Here is a 20,732-nt window from a genome sequence, read left to right on the forward strand (position 1 = left end):
TCCTTCAAGCTATGTTTGCAAAAAAATAAGATGGAAATGTAATTTAGGTGCAAGGCATGTTGCTGAGGCTAGCTCATTACATTGCCTAAAGGTGTTCATCAGTCTCAAGAGAGGAAAGTCTCAGGACACCTGAGCTCATCAGTTCAGTGTCACAGCACAAAATAAGCCTTAGATGACTATCACCTTCACCTATGAACAGGTGTGAGTAGGCAAGCAGTTTTATGGCATAACAGCATCCAAGCTAGGGATGGGGAAACTGTGGCTCTCCAGATATGATTACAAGTCCCACCACCCCTGCCCATTGGCCATGCTTGCTGCGGCTGATGGAAGCTGAAGTCTAAGGGCCACAAGTTCCACATCCCAAATCTAGGTGAAGTTGTGTCATGTACTAGAACTAGATCATTGTTTAGGCAGCATGCTCTTAAGTTCCTGATCACTTCATATGTCAGTTTATCTGCTGTCAGTGGCCAGATTACATCTGTCCCCAAGGACAGCCAGCTTTTTTGTCTTTGTAACTGAATAAAGCACACAAATGTATGTCTTCACTTGGAAACGATTCAAGACCCACATGGTGCAGATCAGGTCGCTGGGTTCAGATAAAAGTGACTTTTGCAAGAAAAAGGACACTTGAGCACTGTATCTAACAGTGAGGCAGCACTGTCACACAGGGTAAAGAACATTTAAGAGTCATTCTGGATCAGACTAAGGCCTATCTAGCCCTAATCCTATTCTCACAATGGCCAGCCAGATGTTTATGGGAAGTCTGCAAGCGGGACTAAATGCCAACAGCACTTTCCTCACTGGTGAGTCGCATACAACGGCATAATGTCTCTAACAGTGGACGTAGAAAATATGGGTAGTAGTCACTGACAGCCCTGTCCTCCATGAATTTGTCTCTTTTACAGCCATCCTAGTTGGTGGGCATCACAACATCTTGGGTGGCAGTGGCGGGGTGTGCATTCCATAGTTTAACCATGTAATGTATGTAGAAATATGTTCTGTTGTCTGTCCTGAATCTCCTAGCATTCATAATACTAGAACTTGGGAGTCATCCAATGAAAGCTGAGAGAAAAACTTCTCTAGCCACTTCCTCCACACTATGCATAATTGTATACATCTCTTACCATGTCACCCATCCAATTCACCCTTTTCCTAAACTAAAAAGCCCCAGATATCATAACATTTCCTCATAGAGGAGCTGTTCATTTGTTATGGCCACCCCACATGTCTTGCCACTGTGTCATCAATCTAAACTTGAATATAGGGTCCCGCATAAAGGATCAGTCACTATACTGCAGTTGCCATTTATCCATGTACAATTCAATGCATCAACTGACAAATAAGAACATCAAAAACCCTCAAGACCCACTCCATTTCAACGTGTCTATTAAAAGCTTTAGATACCACGCTTGACAGGCCCCCTGCACACTGACTGCATAATTGTCAAAGAGATTTTGTTGCTCACCCTAATGCTGTATGAGAAGTGCAAGTAAGGATAGTGAATTTGTTCAAAATAATTTAAAAACGGGTCATAATAAATTGGTCATATATCCCCTTAAGGGTGTAGGTCAGAGATACTTGCTTTGTTTCAACCGTAAGCCAAGTTGTGCAGGGATCTTGTCAGTAGCCACATAATAGTACTATGGAGTCTGGATAATAGGAATTAATATGTTGGAAAAATACTGTTTTCTGAAGATCTTGCCTAAAACTTATGAACATCTCTATAAAGGGACACATCAGCATAACTTAAAACCATTACAACGTGTGGTCAAGCAAAAATAGTCTTTATTCAAATTTAATGGAAACAGGGGCCACTGTACTTTGCAAGATGGGGAAAAATAAAAAAATATAAAACAAGGATATTGTCACAATACCAGAATGTGGAACTCTACTCCCTTCCCTTCCCTTCCTATGGTTTACTGTAGGTATCTATTTTTCTTGACTGTGCTATTAACAAACTCTGCAAGTCCAAAATATGAAACAAAAGTAATATGAAATTTAAGACTCTGCACTTTTCACTAAATGGCGTACATCAAAGGGGATCAATTTAAGGGCAAATTGTTGAAGTTACCATACCTACCTAGGAGTCATCATTCCAATCTTAGAAGCCCATCGAAACGCAGTGCTCATTCTCTATGGCTATTCTGGAAATCCAGGAAGATGATCTGATGAGACTCTCAGCATCATCTGCCAGAATATGCAACAGAGAAGGAGCACTGGACTGAACACTTAAGACACACCATTGTGGGGTGGGGTTTTAAAAATGTACAGCGGTGACATGTGTTCTACTCCAATCACTTGTGCTACAACTACCAAACATGTACAAAAGACTTCTCATAGAGCTCTAAGTGTGGTTGCAGCAAGTTTAGGATCTGGACCGAGACCTTGATCTAGATCGGGAATGCGATCTAGAGGCAGACCGCGATCTAGACTTGGATTGGGATCTTGGCTTTGAAACAGATTTGGATCTGGAGCGAGATTTTGATCTGACATTTTGTTTAGAATTGGAATTTGACCTGGACCGGGATTTACAGCGGGTGTCCATTTCCTCACCCTCGCTTTTTGCTTCCTTTGTGTCTGGTTCTGCTTTTATATGCTCTTTTTCCTTGGACTGAGATCTGGACCTGGATCTAGACCTGGATCTAGACCGTTCTTGGTCTTCTCTCTTTTTCTTCTTGCTGCTAGACTTGCTGTCACGTTTACTCCGCCTCTTGCTTTTCTCACTTCTGCTGTGACTCCTGCTCCTGCTCCTGCTCCTACTGGCCTCTCTGCTCCTCTTCCTACCTTTCCTCTTGTCCTTACTTTTGCTACGGCTCCGGCTCCTGCTCCTACTCCCCTCTTTGCTCCTACTTCTAGCCTTGCTGACACTCTTCTCTCTCTCTTTACTTCTACTGCCCCTCACATTGCCCCTCTCTTCCTCTTCTGCTTTCTCTTTACTGCCACTCCTACTCCTGCTTTTACTCTTACTCTTTTCCTTGCTGGGACTTCTACTTTTTGCTCTGTCATCATCACCAACATCGTCATTATTCTGCACCACATCATCTGGCTTGTCTTTACTTTTATTTCGGGATTTCTCTGCACTTCTGCTGCGGCTCCTGCTTTTATCATCTTTACTCGGACTCCTGCTTTTTGCTTTTTGGCTTCGACTTTTGCTTCGGCTGCGACTCTTGCTTCTGGAATGGGATCTTGACCTAAGAAGCAAAACCAAAAGTGGCAAAGGAATTCTTATATAAATCTTCATGCAATTATTGGCAGGAATGAAATTCAGCCTCTGTGATTTGTGCTACTCAAACAGAAGCTTGCAAGTCTTACCCTGTTGAAATAATTGAACTTGTATCAGTTTCCGCTCATATGTTCACTACTTTCCCTCCTTGCACATTTCCCTGTGAGACATTCAGTGTTTGTTCACATTTTAAGAACTTCCTATACTGTACTGTACTGTAACCAGAATCTGACTTGTGTGTTGTAGCACTCAAATGTGTATTATTGCTATAGAAGCAAATCACACAAGCTGTTAATAAATGGAACACACAGGAAGGGGAGAGAACAGTAAGAGATCAGTATCTAGATTTTAAACCTAATGAGGGTAATAATGGGATCTGGAATTCAAGAAAAAAAATCAAAGCAAAAATCACGGCAAATTAGGGATCCACAATGATTAGATTTCGCAGCTATGTAAGCAAGCTTTGTTCATGTTGATATGGGTTATAAACACTCAAATCAGTATCCTCTGAAGTACGTTGAAAATTAAGTAACTGTGAGTTTGCTCTACCTGGATCGTGATCTGCTCTTTGAATGACTGCTTTTACTACTGCCACTACGACTCCTGCTTTTACGCGAGTGTCTGCTTCGAGAGCGGGACCTGAAAGAAAGAAAAAATAATTGTTATAGCTATAAGTCTCTACATGTTTTTAGGAGACTCCTGGAACACGGCATAGCAAATGGGTGGGTGGGGGGTTATTGGGTTTTGTTTTTGTTTTGATTAAGTATAAATACTTCACATCTGTATTCCCTTCACTCGTGCACAATAATACCCTGTGTCTGATCCTGGCTTGTGGCTAAGCATATGTAGCTGTTTTGTCTAATCTGGCAAACTACAGGACCATGTTACAGGTAGGTAGCCGTGTTGGTCTGCCGTAGTAAAAAAAAAATAAAAAAAATTCCTTCCAGTAGCACCTTAGAGACCAACTAAGTTTGTTCTTGGTATGAACTTTCGTGTGCATTCACACAGAATACATGTGTATCTGAAGAAGTGTGCATTCACATGAAAGCTCATACCAAGAACATACTTAGTTGGTCTCTAAGATGCTACTGGAAGGAATTTTTATTTTTATTTTTTACAGGACCATGGAAAGCTGCCTTATATCAGGGCATACCATGGGTCCATATAGATCAATAGATGCAGCGGCTCTCCAGCTTCAGATAAGGGTAGGAAAAGCCCCTGAAAACTCTATCCAGAGATGTCAAGGATTCTGCTACTCTGCTATTGAGCTATGGCTCTACCCAGGTCTCACTCTAGCTTCCAATTGTGGTTCATAAGGCATGAACACAGTTTGCTGGCTTGAATGAAATGGCTAGCTTTGGCTGTGCCTCAAACCAAGATCAGAGGTGGAGATTAGTAATGAGCAAACCTAAGCTCTCATCTGTTTGATCATGGTTGGAATTAAGTTTAAAGCACCCCTCTATTTCCATCACCCAACAAGAGAACTTCACAGTTCTGCAACTCACCACTGTTCCTGCAAGGTTAACAAAGCAAGGGTGCAATACATTATTTTCCAGCAGCTCTAACAAACGTTTGATCTCCCAATGAGTGTTGTGAACAAACTTACCTCGAATGAGTCCGACTTCTGGAGTAGGAGCGGCGGCGCCTGGACCCAGGCCTGTCTTCCACTAGCCTTATCTTCCTACCATTTACTTCTGTCCCATCCAGCTTTTCAAGGGCTCTTTTCATGTCAGAATAGGATTTGAACTCAATCACACCTTCATTCTTTCTACCTTTGTGCGCGTCAGCATATGTCACTTCACCTGCCTGACGCATATAATCCTGGAAGACAGAACATTGCCTGTGAATACACCTATGCTTTCAAGATGATTCTGTCTGTTATCATCCCCCTAGGTCAGAGCTTTCCAAACTGTGTGTCGTGACATGTTAATATGTCGGCTGCAGTTTGTAGGTGTGTCGTGCAAAGGCTCCCTGTGCTCCTCCCAGGGCTGGAAAGGGATTAGTTTAACCTCCGGTTTGCAAGTAAAACAGGATTACTGTGTCGTGAAAAGATGCATGTCTAAAAAGTGTGTCACCAACATGAAAAGTCTGGAAAGCTCTGCCCTAGATGCTGCAACTGAAAAGCACACTAGACTGCATTTCTTTTTCAAAGTGTGCATGCGAGAATGTTTAGCTTATTGATGCCCTCTTGATTCCCTCTCAGATGGACAGATGAAAAAGCCAAGAAAACGGCTCCACACTACACCAAGTCTTACCTATGGTCTAAAATACAAGGAGCACAGTGGTCTATTACCAGAGGCAATTCTAACCTCAGACATTCTGTTTGAAGATGATACTGTTGGGCTGGCAAAGGAGGAACAATACTGTCCAATTACTGGTGAAAATGGCCAGAAAGGATAAAGCAGCTAGTGTAAGTAAACAGGGAGCATCCTGCTTGGATATTATTGTATCTGCTTACGCATTTGCTTAGCTCAAGCAATTCAACTAAGACTTCATAGACTGCATACATAGCAGATTTTTCAGCCTTCCTTTTCTCTGCGCACATCCTTCTGCTTCCCAGTTTGCATTATGGGGTCTATCACCCTTAATCTCCTCAAAGTGGCCACTGTACTATTTTAGCCCACTGCCTTCAAAGGGAAGCAGGCCAATGTGAAACATGACAGTAAACCACAAGAGCCAGGAAACCAGAGGAAAGAACCTCCATTCCCTGCAAGCTGGTTGTTTGGGAAGGTTTTCAAAATGCTTAGCAACATGTGAGTTTAGGTACAAAACCTTGTATTACTTTAGAAGCATCTTATCTGCATTTATGCACATATGAGGGTCTTTTTTTCCAATCAAGCAGTCTATATAACTTTCACGAAACAACTAAATGAAATAAAACATCTGAAATAGTAAAATATTCAGTGTGCATAGTAACTGCACAGGCTGAAACCCTCATGCTCAAGGAGCTTATCACTTTTACTGTTCTCTGTTGTGCTTTGTACACTGCAGTAAGAGTTAACACAATGTCAGTTATTCTGGACAGCTGGTGGTATTCAGCTAAGCATGGATCCATTGAAATTAATTACCTTAGTAATGTTCACAAATTTCAGTGGGTTTACTCTGAGTAAAGCGTAACTGAATACCACCCAGGGTTTCCATGAAAAATGAAAAAAGGCTCTCTATTTGCATGGACCACAGGCCAAAAGCAAGGCTTAAAAAGAGAAGCACAATTTATGTTTTCAAACCTTTATCAGCACTAGCAGAGGCACAGAGATGGCATACCTTCAAATCCTGCCAACTGCAACGACTTGACAGATTTTCAACGATCAATCTGTATTCAGTACGGGTTGGAGGACCGTACTTATCTCTTCCACTTCTTCTATAACCATATCCACCTTTAGAGGTGATAAGCAGATGGAATACTTCAGGTAAGGTAGTGGAGCCAGGTGGTTAATCTATACCCCCAAAGAAAATAAAAACTAGTCTACCCAACAGCCGGTAAATACATTTAGTTCCCCCCTCCCATTAGTCTAAACTACATTCTCAGTGTTAAAAATTTTATGTTACGAGAGTCGGACATTTAAAAAGGTCTATATACATTATGTCTAGAACATTAGCACATAATTAAAACTGTATATTTTATATTTACTATTAAAATTAAACATGCAACTAAGTTTAAGTTAATAAAAAATAATGTTTTTGAAAACAAAAAAACCAAATCACTATAGTCAGTTACTAATGTTACTTACATTGATTTAAAGTTTTCTGAATATATAACATGAATAAAGGTTTCAGGCACCTATTTCAGTTTAATCACATCTGTCTCTAACCCTTGGGGTCCTCACCACCCACGTCTAATGGGAAAAGGTTGCGGTCGTCACATGGCTTCCTTTTTGGGTCAGCCAAGGGCCACAAAGGTCAAAGAGCCACTCATGGAAAGGCAACCCAGGGTCAGCAAATGGAACAGGCAGTCATCTTAGCCTCAAAGGACTCTTAATTGAAACATTGAGGTCTTTGTTAAGTCTATGTTAAACAATCACATTACAAATAAACCATTCATATATTTACAAAATAAAATAATGAAAATTAAAGTTCATTTAGTTAATTACAGTTTAAAAAGTCGAATACAAATTAATATCTAAATAATATTACTTTAATAACATCTATAGCAATCAAACTTTACATTTTTAAATTAAAAAATACTGTTTTTAAATGCTGTTTTTTAAATAGAATAAAAAGGCACCAATACAATGCTATGTTAGTGCTTACTGCGTCCAGAACCATAACTGCTGTCGCGGCGAGGGCCCCGGGCATGCTCAACAATTACACGTTCCCCACAAAGATCTTTGCCATTTAGCTCATAAACAGCGTCATCAGCATCACGCACATCATCAAACTCAACAAAGCCATACCTAAGGGGAGACAAAAACAGCTCCAGCACCAACCACGTCAACAGTTACCTTCACAATTCTGGCCAACAACGGCATGGGCTTTGAAGACCTATGCAGTATGGGAGCTGTTGACAAGCATCTCTCTCCAAGTGTAGCCTTAGAAGTTCAATGTTGGCAACAAAAGTATGGCATAAGAATAACTGCCAAGTCTTACCATAGGGCAAAAGAGGCTGATATACCTCAAGAAAAGCTTTGTGGCAAATAGTAGAAAATGATGACTGCCTGCCATAACAGCATTCAAAAGTGTGTTATTCCTATCTCTCCATGACTTTATCACTCATCACCAGTTATTTGAAGCATATTGTAAACAATGTGTAACATTTATAGGCATACATGTGTATGGGTGCTCCCCTGTTTTCAAATTTGAGCATCAGTTTTAGATAAAGCGACTATTGATCATTGCCAATTTTACCACTTGACGATACCTTTTAACATCAGGAAATTCAAGGCCTCCTCTACTAGCTATCAAAAAACCAAGATTACCCTCAGCGTTACTAACTGGTAGATATCTTCGGATCCCAATAGAACAGAGGCTATGTCCTTGTGATCTCAAGGAAATCGAATCTATTAGCCACGTTCTCCTATACTGCACTTTGTATCGAGATTTGAGGAAGGAGTTAATCGAACCCCTATTAAAAAATCTACTAGGCCGTTCAATTGAAATGCTGACTAGATACTTAATTGAGGACACCAACCCAGAGCGAACTATGACTGTAGCTAAATTTTGCTATCATGCGGCAAGACTGAGACGCGTCATGACATCAACTGACAACAGCGATAAAGCCGTCCACCAAGCCATAGCAGATAATACTTAAATGGAATTATCTCCCATTAAATTTTAGCTTAATTTTAATCTAACATGGGATCTGAAATAGTATTGTTAAAAGACGATATTTAAGAAATATTTATATTACGTACTATCGTTTTATTTTCTCTTTTGCTGGTCTATGACCGTAATAAAGTTTATTATTATTATTATTATTATTGTTAGCAGTTCTATGTGGTTTGATTGACCATACACTTCATGGTTTTCTTTTGTCAGTTTATTATATTTTATTTCCAAATGCAGCATTCCCAACAGGAATAGAATTTTCAGGAGAATAACCACATTAACTGTACAGTGCTACCTCGCTAGACGAATGCCTTGCTAGACGAAAGGCATTCGCTAGCGAAACGGTGTCTCACAAGACAAATTTTCCTATGGGCTTGCCTCTCAAGACGAAAAATTTCCGCGATTCCCCCCCGTCAAACCGCTATTCCCCCGTTGGTGCTTCGCAAGACGAAATTTTCGCTATACGACAGCACTCGCAGAACGAATTAATTTTGTCTTGCGAGGCACCACTGTAGTAATATTTTCTAACCAGGAAAAGGGGTATTGTTCATACTGTTCCAGATATTTTTTATTTTTGTGCTAGTAATTCCATTGTGGACCTCTGAATTTCATATTGCTTGCATATAGTGAGGTTTTAAATTCTTCTATGCCAATGAAAACAAAGCACTTACTACTACAATGACCTCATTCAGCAAGATATTTAGGAAGTGAAAATTGTAATATTTCCCCTCGAAGTCTAAGCATCAACAATTTCAGTGAACAAGCAACTTCTAATAATGCTTGCTAGACATAATTAAGAGGATAGAAATGAAATGCTCAACGGCCTCCAAAGATGAACAAGGAAAAAACCAGAAGCAGAAAGTTTACAAGTTATTGTCCAAATGTGTAAACAACAGCGGGTTTAGCATCCATCTCTAGTGTGAGAGTGTGGGTACAGAAGATGAACACATGCTTTGGTTTTGCAGGATAGTTCAGCTCATTGCCAATGCCAAGAAAATACAGTGCAAACTCTTTCCACAATGTGGACACTATCTTGTTATACAAGAAAATGATTTTCAGTCCCTACAATGAGCCTTTTAGGCCTTTGCACAGATTGAATGCAATACATTTTCCAGGATAATATCACAGTTCCTCCTGTAGATCTCTGAGGAAGCCTGTTGGGTCAAGTGCAAAAAGAGTTGCATCGCCATTCCAAGTGTGAACAGCAGTGGCATCTCCTGGAAGCTTTAGAAGTGGTGAAGTCCAGGAACTTTATTCTTATCTATAAACCACCTAATGCTTTGTGCTGCACATAAATTATTTTAAAACACAGACCCTGCCTGCAGGCTTGCAATCTATAGAGATAACAACAAAGGGGAAAGGGAGGGAAGAGGAAAAAACACAAACCCAGGAGGCAATTTTCATAAACATAGTTAAGGGCTATAATGATCAGATGGAATTACCACTGCAAGAGGCAGTTCTAACTAGGGAGGAGCCAAATGACAGTTGGTTTTTATCACATAGTGACTTGCATGTCACATCTGTATACAGTATTGCTCTTTTGCTGAAGAGCTCAAAGTGCCTTCGCTCAGTTTATCCTCAAAACAACCTTGTGAGGTTAGTGAGGCAGAGTAGAGTGCCCAAGTCACTAAATGAAGCTAACACGGTTATTCTGAGGAAAAGCATAATATAGTATTGTTCTAGACCTGAAAATTGTTCTAGTTATTCCAACAACATACCTGCTATATAAAATAATTAAATGTATAGAACTGTGATTTTAGATCCAGGCCAAATTAACTGTGGTCTGTTGAAAGATTTTTAGATAGCTATATAAAATAGCATATCTAAAGAGAGAAAGGCTGTTAACTCCAGAATTCTAAATTAAAGGTGGGATCAGTTTAAAATTGCTGCATTTAGTACTGATAACATGGTGCTCAAAACCTGGAGCTCATCTTTTACTTCCAGCACTGAGACAGGATTCTTTGTGCTAATATAAGAATGAGTTTAGCCCAGCAGAATACCAAAGATAGAGAACAGAAGAAAGAGAATGTGAGTTTGTGAAACAGATAGCTGTATTATAGCCATATAGGGGGCTTAGGAAGTTTACATGTTACCAGGTCAACAAAATTATCGTTAAGACACCAATCAGCCCCCCATGTGGGAGGAGAGGTTTTTTGGGGGGGGGGGCATGAAGTAAGGCTTCTGAAGCCCAGGTCTTCTGCCAAAAGCATGCCTATAAAAACACCTTTACGTGTGGTGCAAAGGCTCTGGCAGCTAAGCCACTTGTTTACAGATGCACTACCCATGGATCTCTGAAAATGGGAAAAAGTTTTGTGAGGGGCATGAATTGTATGGGTTAGCAGCACATCTACAGATGTCAACCATCCACATTCTATCCCCAAGCATGCCAGAAATCAACACCGGGATACCATTTACAAGTGTAACTTACATGTTACATACTTTTTGTTCCAGAGGAGAACACACTTTGCATGGATAAGGTGCAAGGTTCAAGCACCCCTGACCTCACAGAATCATAAGAGCTGGAAGGCGTCCCTAGGGTCATCTAGTCCAACCCCCCCCCTGCAAAGCAGGAATCTCAGCTAAAGCATCCATGACAGAGGGTCACCCAACCTCTGCTTGAAAACCTCCAAGGAAGCAAAGCCCACCAACACCTTTCGAGGAAGTCCGTCCCACTGCCGAACAGCTCTTAACTGTCAGAAGAGCTCAAGTGGGAGAGTTCCCGCCTGAAACCCTGGACAGCTACTGTCAGTCACGATACTGAGCTAGGCCGGGGTCGGTGGTGTGGCTTCCTTACGCTCCTGCAGCGAACTTCATTTTAATAGGAAGGCCTTCGGGCCCCCTCACCTCTCCGGGAGCAAGTGGGGCAGAAGGGGCAGCGGGGTGCCAGACGGAGGGAGAAGCCCCTTGCTCTGCCGCCCACCTAAGCCAATTCTGAAGGGTCCCAGGGGCAGCCACGGCGAGGCCCTCCCGGGAGTATGAGGCGGGCAAGAAGCGCGCGCGGGAAAGGACGGGGAAAGGGCGCGCATGCGCTCTGAGGCCCCGGCCGCGCTGACAGGAAGAAACGAAGGATCCCGGGGACTAGGCCCGGCGGCGGCGGCGGCGCCTTACCCGTTCTTGAGATCCACCTCGAGGATCTTCCCGTAGCCCTTGAAGAACCGCTCCACATCCCGCTCCCGGGCCTGGTAGCTGAGCCGCCCGATGTAGACCCGCGGCATCTCCCTCGCCGACAGCCTCGCGAGGGCCTCGCGCCGCGCACGACGGCGGACGCGGCCTCAGCGACAGCTTTGAACTGCGGAGCGCAGCGCTGGGCGGGAAGGGCGGGGGGAGGGAGGGAAGAGAGAGAGAGAGAAAGAGAGGGAGAGAGAGAGAGGGAGATAAGGCAGGGGGAGGGGCGGCAGGCGGCAGCGGACTTTTTTTTTTTTCTTTCCCTCCTCTCCCTCGCCGGCGTAAGCACACACGCAACGCAATGGCGTGCGCGCTGACGTAGGCGCGTCAGGTGACGCCGCGGGGCGGGCGGGCCCGAGAAGCGTTCGCTGCGGCGCTTTTTGAAGTTCGCTCGCCTCTCGGAATGTGCGGCGGCGGCTCTTAAAGGGGACGCTCGGAGATGAGCGGGGGGCGGGGGGAGGCGCTTGTCTTAACAGACAGGCATTCGACAGGTGCGGTTCCCTCCGATCGCTTAGGGACAGAGTTTCACCAGTATAATGCCTTGATGACCCGGGGCTGTATCCCGCGTTAGTAATCCCCTAGAGCTGACCCACTGAAATTAATGGACGTGGCTGACTTAGGTCCATTAATTTCAGTGGGTCTGTTCGGGGAGCGGAACTTAGCTGAAGGCAACCCATGTGCTTTCATTATATGCGTGGCAGCAGACATAAATCCACCAGGCGCAGCTCGCTTCATTAATGGTTAATGCAGTTAACGGCTGCACCTTCGCTGGAGTGCATTGCTGAGCACTAAGCCCCACTGAGTTCAAAAGTGTTGTTGTTGTTCAGTCGTTCAGTCGTGTCCGACTCTTCGTGACCCCATGGACCAGAGTACGCCAGGCACGCCTATCCTTCACTGCCTCTCGCAGTTTGGCCAAACTCATGTTAGTAGCTTCAAGAACACTGTCCAACCATCTCATCCTCTGTCGTCCCCTTCTCCTTGTGCCCTCCATCTTTCCCAACATCAGGGTCTTTTCTAGGGAGTCTTCTCTTCTCATGAGGTGGCCAAAGTACTGGAGCCTCAACTTCAGGATCTGTCCTTCTAGTGAGTACTCAGGGCTGATTTCTTTGAGAATGGATAGGTTTGATCTTCTTGCAGTCCACGGGACTCTCAAGAGTCTCCTCCAGCACCATAATTCAAAAGCATCAATTCTTCGGCGATCAGCCTTCTTTATGGTCCAGCTCTCACTTCCGTACATTACTACTGGGAAAACCATAGCTTTAACTATACGGACTTTTGTCGGCAAGGTGATGTCTTTGCTTTTTAAGATGTTGTCTAGGTTTGTCATTGCTTTTCTCCCAAGAAGCAGGCGTCTTCTGATTTCGTGACTGCTGTCACCATCTGCAGTGATCATGGAACCCAAGAAAGTGAAATCTCTCACTGCCTCCATTTCTTCCCCTTCTATCTGCCAGGAGGTGATGGGACCAGTGGCCATGATCTTAGTTTTTTTGATGTTGAGCTTCAGACCATATTTTGCGCTCTCTTCTTTCACCCTCATTAAAAGGTTCTTCAATTCTTCCTCACTTTCTGCCATCAAGGTAGTATCATCAGCATATCTGAGGTTGTTGATATTTTTTCCGGCAATCTTAATTCCAGTTGGGGATTCATCCAGTCCAGCCTTTCGCATGATGTATTCTGCATATAAGTTAAATAAGCAGGGAGACAATATACAGCCTTGTCGTACTCCTTTCCCAATTTTGAACCAATCAGTTGTTCCATATCCAGTTCTAACTGTAGCTTCTTGTCCCACATAGAGATTTCTCAGGAGGCAAATGAGGTGATCCGGCACTCCCATTTCTTTAAGAACTTGCCATAGTTTGCTGTGGTCGACACAGTCAAATGCTTTTGCATAATCAATGAAGCAGAAGTAGATGTTTTTCTGGAACTCTCTGGCTTTCTCCATAATCCAGCGCATGTTTGCAATTTGGTCTCTGGTTCCTCTGCCCCTTCGAAATCCAGCTTGCACTTCTGGGAGTTCTCGGTCCACATACTGCTTAAGCCTGCCTTGTAGAATTTTAAGCATAACCTTGCTAGCGTGTGAAATGAGTGCAATTGTGCGGTAGTTGGAGCATTCTTTGGCACTGCCCTTCTTTGGGATTGGGATGTAGACTGATCTTCTCCAATCCTCTGGCCACTGCTGAGTTTTCCAAACTTGCTGGCATATTGAGTGCAGCACCTTAACAGCATCCTCTTTTAAAATTTTAAATAGTTCAGCTGGAATATCATCACTTCCACTGGCCTTGTTGTTAGCAAGGCTTTCTAAGGCCCATTTGACTTCACTCTCCAGGATGTCTGGCTCAAGGTCAGCAACCACATTTCCTGGGGTGTATGAGACCTCCATATCTTTCTGGTATAATTCCTCTGTGTATTCTTGCCACCTCTTCTTGATGTCTTCTGCTTCTGTTAGGTCCTTTCCACTTTTGTCCTTAATTGTGGTAATCTTTGTACGAAATGTTCCTTTCATATCTCCAATTTTCTTGAATAAATCTCTGGTTTTTCCCATTCTGTTATTTTCCTCTATTTCTTTGCATTGCTCGTTTAGAAAGGCCCTCTTGTCTCTCCTTGCTATTCTTTGGAAATCTGCATTCAATTTCCTGTATCTTTCACGATCTCCTTCGCATTTTGCTTGTCTTCTCTCCCCCGCTATTTGTAAGGCCTCATTGGTCAGCCACTTTGCTTTCTTGCATTTCTTTTTCATTGGGATGGTTTTCGTTGCTGTCTCCTGTATAATGTTACGAGCCTCCATCCACAGTTCTTCAGGTACTCTATCCACCAAATCTAAATCCTTGAACCTGTTCTTCACTTCAACTGTGTATTCATAAGGAATTTGATTTAGATTGAATCTTACTGGCCCAGTGGTTTTTCCTACTTTCTTCAGTTTAAGCTGGAATTTTGCTATAAGAAGCTGATGATCTGAGCCACAGTCAGCTCCAGGTCTTGTTTTTGCTGAGTGTATAGAGCTTCTCCATCTTTGGCTGCAGAGAATATAATCAATCTGATTTCGATGTTGCCCATCTGGTGATGTCCATGTGTAGAGTCGTCTCTTGTGTTGTTGGAAAAGAGTGTTTGTGATGACCAGCTTGTTCTCTTGACAGAACTCTATTAGCCTTTGCCCTGCTTCATTTTGATCTCCAAGGCCAAACTTGCCAGTTGTTCCTTTTATCTCTTGACTTCCTACTTTAGCATTCCAATCCCCTATAATGAGAAGAACATCCTTCTTTGGTGTCATTTCTATAAGGTGTTGTAAGTCTTCATAGAATTGATCAATTTCGGTTTCTTCAGCACTGGTAGTTGGTGCATAAACTTGGATTACTGTGATGTTAAAAGGACTGCCTTGGATTCGTATCGAGATCATTCTATCATTTTTGAAGTTGCATCCCAGTACAGCTTTCGCCACTCTTTTGTTGACTATGAGGGCCACTCCATTTCTTTTACGGGATTCCTGCCCACAGTAGTAGATATGATAGTCATCCGAACTGAATTCGCCCATTCCTGTCCATTTTAGTTCACTGATGCCTAGGATGTCAATGTTTATTCTTGCCATCTCATTTTTTACCACATCCAGCTTACCAAGGTTCATGGTTCTTACATTCCAGGTTCCTATGCAATACTTTTCTTTACAGCATTGGACTTTCCTTTCGCTTCCAGGCATATCCGCAACTGAGCGTCCTTTCGGCTTTGGCCCAGCCGCTTCATCAGCTCTGGATCTACTTGTACTTGTCCTCCGCTCTTCCCCAGTAGCAAGTTGGACGCCTTCCGACCTGAGGGGCTCATCTTCCAGCGTCATATCTTTTATATGCCTGTTGTCTTTGTCCATGGAGTTTTCTTGGCAGGGATACTGGAGCGGCTTGCCAGTTCCTTCTCCAGGTGGATCACGTTTGGTCCAAACTCTTCGCTATGACCTGTCCATCTTGACCTGTCCATAGCTTGCCTGAGTAATTCAAGCCCCTTCGCCACGACAAGGCAGTGATCCATGAAGGGGGAGTTCAAAAGTACTTGCTTGCTAATAAGCATGTTGAAGATTACAATATAACCGCGTGATCATATGCATTTATTCATCTACCACAATAGGGTGTCATATGCTAATTAATTAAAGAGCAGAAGTTTATGCTGGAGTAACTCCCACATCGAGGGTGCCGTGAATTCTGTTTTGTTGTATTTATGTAGATTTTCCTTTTTTAAGAAAATGCTTTTATGTCTTACCTGTGTGTTTCAGTTGTGTGTGTTTTTAGCTTATAAACTGCCCAGAGAACTTCATGTTATGGCGTGGTGTAAATATACAATACAATAAATAAATACCACTGTAAGTTGCTCCAAGGTATTTTATGTAATAAGTGACCAATTTTTATTTTTATTTTTATTTTTATTATATAGGCTATACTCCACCCATCTGCCTGGGTTTCCCCAGCCACTCTGGATGGCTTACAGCATATCTAAAAACAATGTATAATGATTAAATAAAAGTGTTTAAGTTTGCAGACTAAATTTCCCTTTTGTTGCTAGGCAGAAGATCTGGCACACCATAACGCTGACAGTCATAACAGCTGTGACACCAGAAACCTGTGTTTGCATTTAAGGCATCAAAATGTTACATGGTACTTCTCTTCAGAAAGTGATCTGCCAGGTTGTAGTAAATGAAATCACTCGCTGACAGTTCCCTCTTGATTATATTAAGACCAATTTATATCATAGAAACTTTTTTTTTTTAAAAAAAAAACCTGCCATATATGGAATCCAACCATTGGCCCATCTAGCTCACTGTTGTCAACACTGACTGGTCGTAACTCTCTGGGGTTTCAGACATTCCCAACCCTACCTGGAGATGCCAGGAATTGGACCTGGGATTTTATGCATGGAAAGCAGATGCTGTACCACTGAGCCATGACTCTTTCCTAGATATATTCACATCATTTTCTGCAAGAAGGAATTAAATGGAGGTTATATCAATGCACCGCAAAACTGTATCTTGGGAGATTTTATGGATGCCAGAAATTGGGCACTAACATCTGCAGAGGTACCATTTGTGTTCTTAAGGGCAATTCTCTGAGAATAGAGTAACTGCTTTACTGCAGGGGTAGCCAATGTGTTGGCCTCCAGATTTTTCTGGACTTCAACTCTCATCATCCTTGTTCACTGCCTGTTCTGGGTGGGGCTAATGGGAGCTGGAGTGCAACCCTATACATGTGTCCTCTGAAGAAAATATTTGTTTTTGATGGGACTTGTTCCCAATAAGTGCATCACCAGCATACCTACTTGGTGTGCTTTGTGAGCTGCTAGCGGTGGCTGGAAAATACTACATTAGAGTGATCTTGGTCTGCTTGTTGTGCCTCCAGTTGGACTCCAGCTCCCATTAGCCCCACCCAGAACAGGCAGTGAACAAGGATGGTGAGAGTTGAAGTCCAGAAAAATCTGGAGGCCAACACATTGACTACCCCTGCAGTAAAGCAGTTACTCTATTCTTAGAGAATTGCCCTTAAGAACACAAACAGTACCTCCGCAGATGTAGAGGCATTCAGTTTTTAGCCATTTATTTATTGCACTTTCCCCTGATTTACCGTGCTCACGGACAATGATCCACATTAGTGGACAGCACCATAATAAAAGGCAACCAGAAGGCCTCTTAAAAGCAGGCAGCGCCGTAATAAAAACATCAGAAGACCTCTAAATCAACAACAGGACTTCACCCAGTGAAGAGAGTTTAGGAGTTTCTGAATCATTGCATTGCTTTGCAGAAAGTGTAGCTGTTCTGTAATGGTTTCGAGAAGAAACAAGGGCTGTAAAGTTAGTATTTTATTGAGAAGGACAACAAATTCAGAATGCACAAAATATTGTTATGTGTTTGGGGGTTTAGTCTGGATGAAACCCAATGTCTCCTTCCAAACCTGCGATCCTGTATCTGTGAGGGTAGAATGTATAACAAGACAATAAAATAGTAATCATAATCAAAGAGAGCTTGAATAGCATAAAATAAATTCCATAGTGGAATACAAGATTGGCAGAAATATGAAACATACCAAATTTCAAGAATGTTGCCAGATAAACTCATATTTAGTGGGAATGTGCCAACCCTGAGATTGTTTGGTCATATAAATCACAAATGGCCCCCAAGCAGAGGCAACAATTAATTCTTTATCTGTTGGTTGCCACTCATCTAGTGATCTCAAGGGTGGAAGGATGCGACTTGTTACTCTAGAGATCTATGGTTTTAAAAAGTCATGTTCATTGCCATTTTTAAAAAGCTGGCTCCTAAGAAATGTGCCACTAGGGGTGATGCAGACCCTTCTGATTTAGAGCAATAAATCTTAGGTTGCATCCAGTTTTACAACTTAGTGCTCCTCTCACACATCTGGAATCTATCTTTTGAGAACAAGGGACAAGCATGCCTTCTTTGTTTCTCCAATCAGATAGTTAGGAGTATAGAACTCTTTCCTTTCAAGAATGAACTTCCTTGAATGACCATAAGCCTGCTTATTTTACACCAAGGCTCAGTGTAAATACCTTTCAACTAAAGGTGTGTACCAGGCAAGGATTCCACTTCACTTAACTTCTGCTGCTGCTGCAAATAAATGCTGTGTGCAGACAGATTTGCTGGAGTTCTTTTGAAAGAAAGCTGTCCCTGTAATCACACTAAGGTGGAAAAGATACAGTGCCTGTGTTCTTTTACTCTTATTACCAGGGGGCTCGAGAACATATAATCTAACCTCTCCTGGAACTATTTCCAGGCTAGTCTTTGAGGGGACTAACAGTTTTAGCAACAAGCAGGTGGCATTTTTTTTTTTGTATAAAATGTCTCAAACCAGCTATGATTGCTAGTTCTCAGTGTGCCGTTCTCTAGAATCAGTTTTAACAAGGCTGCGATCTTCTGTTTTGTAGTAAGTGTTAATAATATTAACATTTCCTCGGCACACGTGTTGGGAGTGATTCTGAATTTCTAATGCCCATATTAAAGTAAAGGCTAGAGGGGAACTTTGAACACTTACTCTGCTCAAAGCACTGGTCACTAGCATCCAGTCAAGTTCTTTAGATGTTCATTTGTTACAACATGTATACTGTATTCTGCCTTTCCTCCAAGGAAGTCAAGGCGATTTACATTGTTCTCCCCTCCCAATTTTATCTTCACAACAACACAGTAAAAGTTAGGTCACCTGCAAGCTTCATGGCTGCGTAGAGATTTGAACCCTGGTCTCCCAAGTCATAGTCTGGCACTCTAACCACTACTCCAGATTTGTTGTTGTTGTTCAGTCGTTCAGTCGTGTCCGACTCTTCGTGACCCCATGGACCAGAGCACGCCAGGCACGCCTATCCTTCACTGCCTCCCGCAGTTTGGCCAAACTCATGTTAGTAGTTTCGAGAACACTGTCCAACCATCTCATCCTCTGTCGTCCCCTTCTCCTAGTGCCCTCCATCTTTCCCAACATCAGGGTCTTTTCCAGGGAGTCTTCTCTTCTCATGAGGTGGCCAAAGTACTGGAGCCTCAACTTCAGGATCTGTCCTTCTAGTGAGCACTCAGGGCCGATTTCCTTGAGAATGGATAGGTTTGATCTTCTTGCAGTCCATGAGACTCTCAAGAGTCTCCTCCAGCACCATAATTCAAAAGCATCAATTCTTCTCCAGATTAGTTCTCCCTAATTACTCAATGTGGCTAAGAGACTACTACTCTTAAGAGACGACTACTATTTTCTCTTCTTATTCATTGCACAAATAGGAAGAAAAGGCAAACAAGATGTAATGCACCTATCAAGTCTTTACATCAGGGCTGGGCAATTTTTGGTCCTCCAGCTGTTACTGCACTACATTTCCCATCATCTCTGACCATTGGCCGATTGGACTTGGAGTCCAAAATCATCTGGAAGGTGATTCTTTAACACAATATCTTCAATTAATTACAAATAATAATTAAGACACCTTGGAATACATGTTCTGTAGGTCTATTTAAGTATTGTATAAAATCAATAAGCCTTTCCCTTCCCAAAATGCTTACAGCAGATATGCTTATCCAATGAAATGGTGCTCCAGAGTTTTGGGCCCCAGCTTCCAAATATAGTAGTTGCTCTGTTTTCATTGCTTTCACCAATAAACACCAAGCAATTGTCAACACACAAACACACACACACACACACACACACACACACAATCAACATCACAATATGTCCTTTTGTTGCCAAAGGGACAACATACCTGAGGGATCCCTTCTCAATATGGTTAAAGATATAACTGGATTTTGTACCATAGAATATCCCTGGTGTTATGGGCAAATGATCCCCTGATGATTCCACAACATGGACAGAGTTGCAAACATTGCAACTCCAACATTGCAGGCAGTACAACCTATCTAAAAAGCTTGCACATTCAGAGGTTCATCCATGGTCAGGAAGCTGGGCCAAGTCTTGATATCATATCAGGCTAACACAGCAAATGGAGGAGCTGTCTTCACTGTGCATTACTACTTGCTCTCTTGAAGCTTGTGCTAAAGCAGAGGTGTGGATCCTCCAGGCAGTGGAAGCTGATCTGTTAGGGCAAATGGGACACAGCCTCACCAACCTCAGGCTGCCACCAGCCAGTCCCAATCTGCCTGCCTCCTTGCTTTCCACCCCAGTTGGCACCATCCACCACTGACTCCCAAGGTGTGGATTTCTACACAGGTAAGAAATGCTATAAATAAGCCAGAAATTGGATCGTTATAACAAAAGAAGAAGAAAATCCTATGGAAAATAGTGTAGAAAATTTCTCTGCTCTCTGGTGCCATCTGGTGTTGCATGTTTATAACACATTCAAATAATTGTTTTTTGACATACTAACTGAGTCCTAGGTGTTGTTGGACTACAATTCCTGACTTTTGGCTACACTGGCTGGCTGGTTGGGGCTGATGGGAGTTGAAGTCCAGCAACACCTGGAAGCTCACCTTGCCTCTGCGGTGAAGAGTTCTGAGACAACTGTGTAGAACTTGCCAAACTCCAGAGTTAAAAAATTCTCTCTTAATTTTTGGTTTCACACAAGTAAACCATTTATCCTAAGCTTGACACATTGACAGTATTGGGCC

General features: G+C 42.6%; 1 protein-coding gene across 3 annotated transcripts; it reads right to left on the reverse strand.

The window, feature by feature from the left end:
* Window positions 1-1,767: 1,767 nt before the first annotated feature.
* On the reverse strand, window positions 1,768-11,813 carry SRSF4 (serine and arginine rich splicing factor 4). Of its 3 annotated transcripts, XM_033157985.1 has the most exons (6): window positions 11,597-11,813; window positions 7,475-7,617; window positions 6,488-6,600; window positions 4,830-5,044; window positions 3,773-3,862; window positions 1,768-3,191 (listed from the first exon to the last, which is right to left on the reverse strand). In XM_033157985.1, exons 1-6 carry the CDS (start codon window positions 11,701-11,703, stop codon window positions 2,366-2,368), a joined length of 1,494 nt encoding a protein of 497 aa, XP_033013876.1. In that variant the 5' UTR covers window positions 11,704-11,813; the 3' UTR covers window positions 1,768-2,365. The 3 variants fall into 3 exon arrangements, with proteins under 3 accessions (XP_033013876.1, XP_033013877.1, XP_033013878.1); XM_033157986.1 differs by lacking the exon at window positions 7,475-7,617 and having other exon boundaries at window positions 11,597-11,783; XM_033157987.1 differs by lacking the exons at window positions 7,475-7,617; window positions 11,597-11,813 and adding an exon at window positions 6,955-7,155.
* Window positions 11,814-20,732: the final 8,919 nt, after the last annotated feature.

Source organism: Lacerta agilis, chromosome 8 (assembly GCF_009819535.1).
Source record: "Lacerta agilis isolate rLacAgi1 chromosome 8, rLacAgi1.pri, whole genome shotgun sequence".
Taxonomy (NCBI): domain Eukaryota; kingdom Metazoa; phylum Chordata; class Lepidosauria; order Squamata; family Lacertidae; genus Lacerta; species Lacerta agilis.

Excerpts from the sequence above, each read along its gene's own strand:
- SRSF4 (XM_033157985.1), bottom strand. The coding sequence starts at position 11,703 with ATGCCGCGGGTCTACATCGGGCGGCTCAGCTACCAGGCCCGGGAGCGG. Across the intron at positions 3,863-4,829 it reads AGAAGTCGGACTCATTCGAG|GTCCCGCTCTCGAAGCAGAC; the intron begins GTAAGTTTGTTC and ends TCTTTCTTTCAG. Across the intron at positions 3,192-3,772 it reads AAGAGCAGATCACGATCCAG|GTCAAGATCCCATTCCAGAA; the intron begins GTAGAGCAAACT and ends TTTGCTTCTTAG.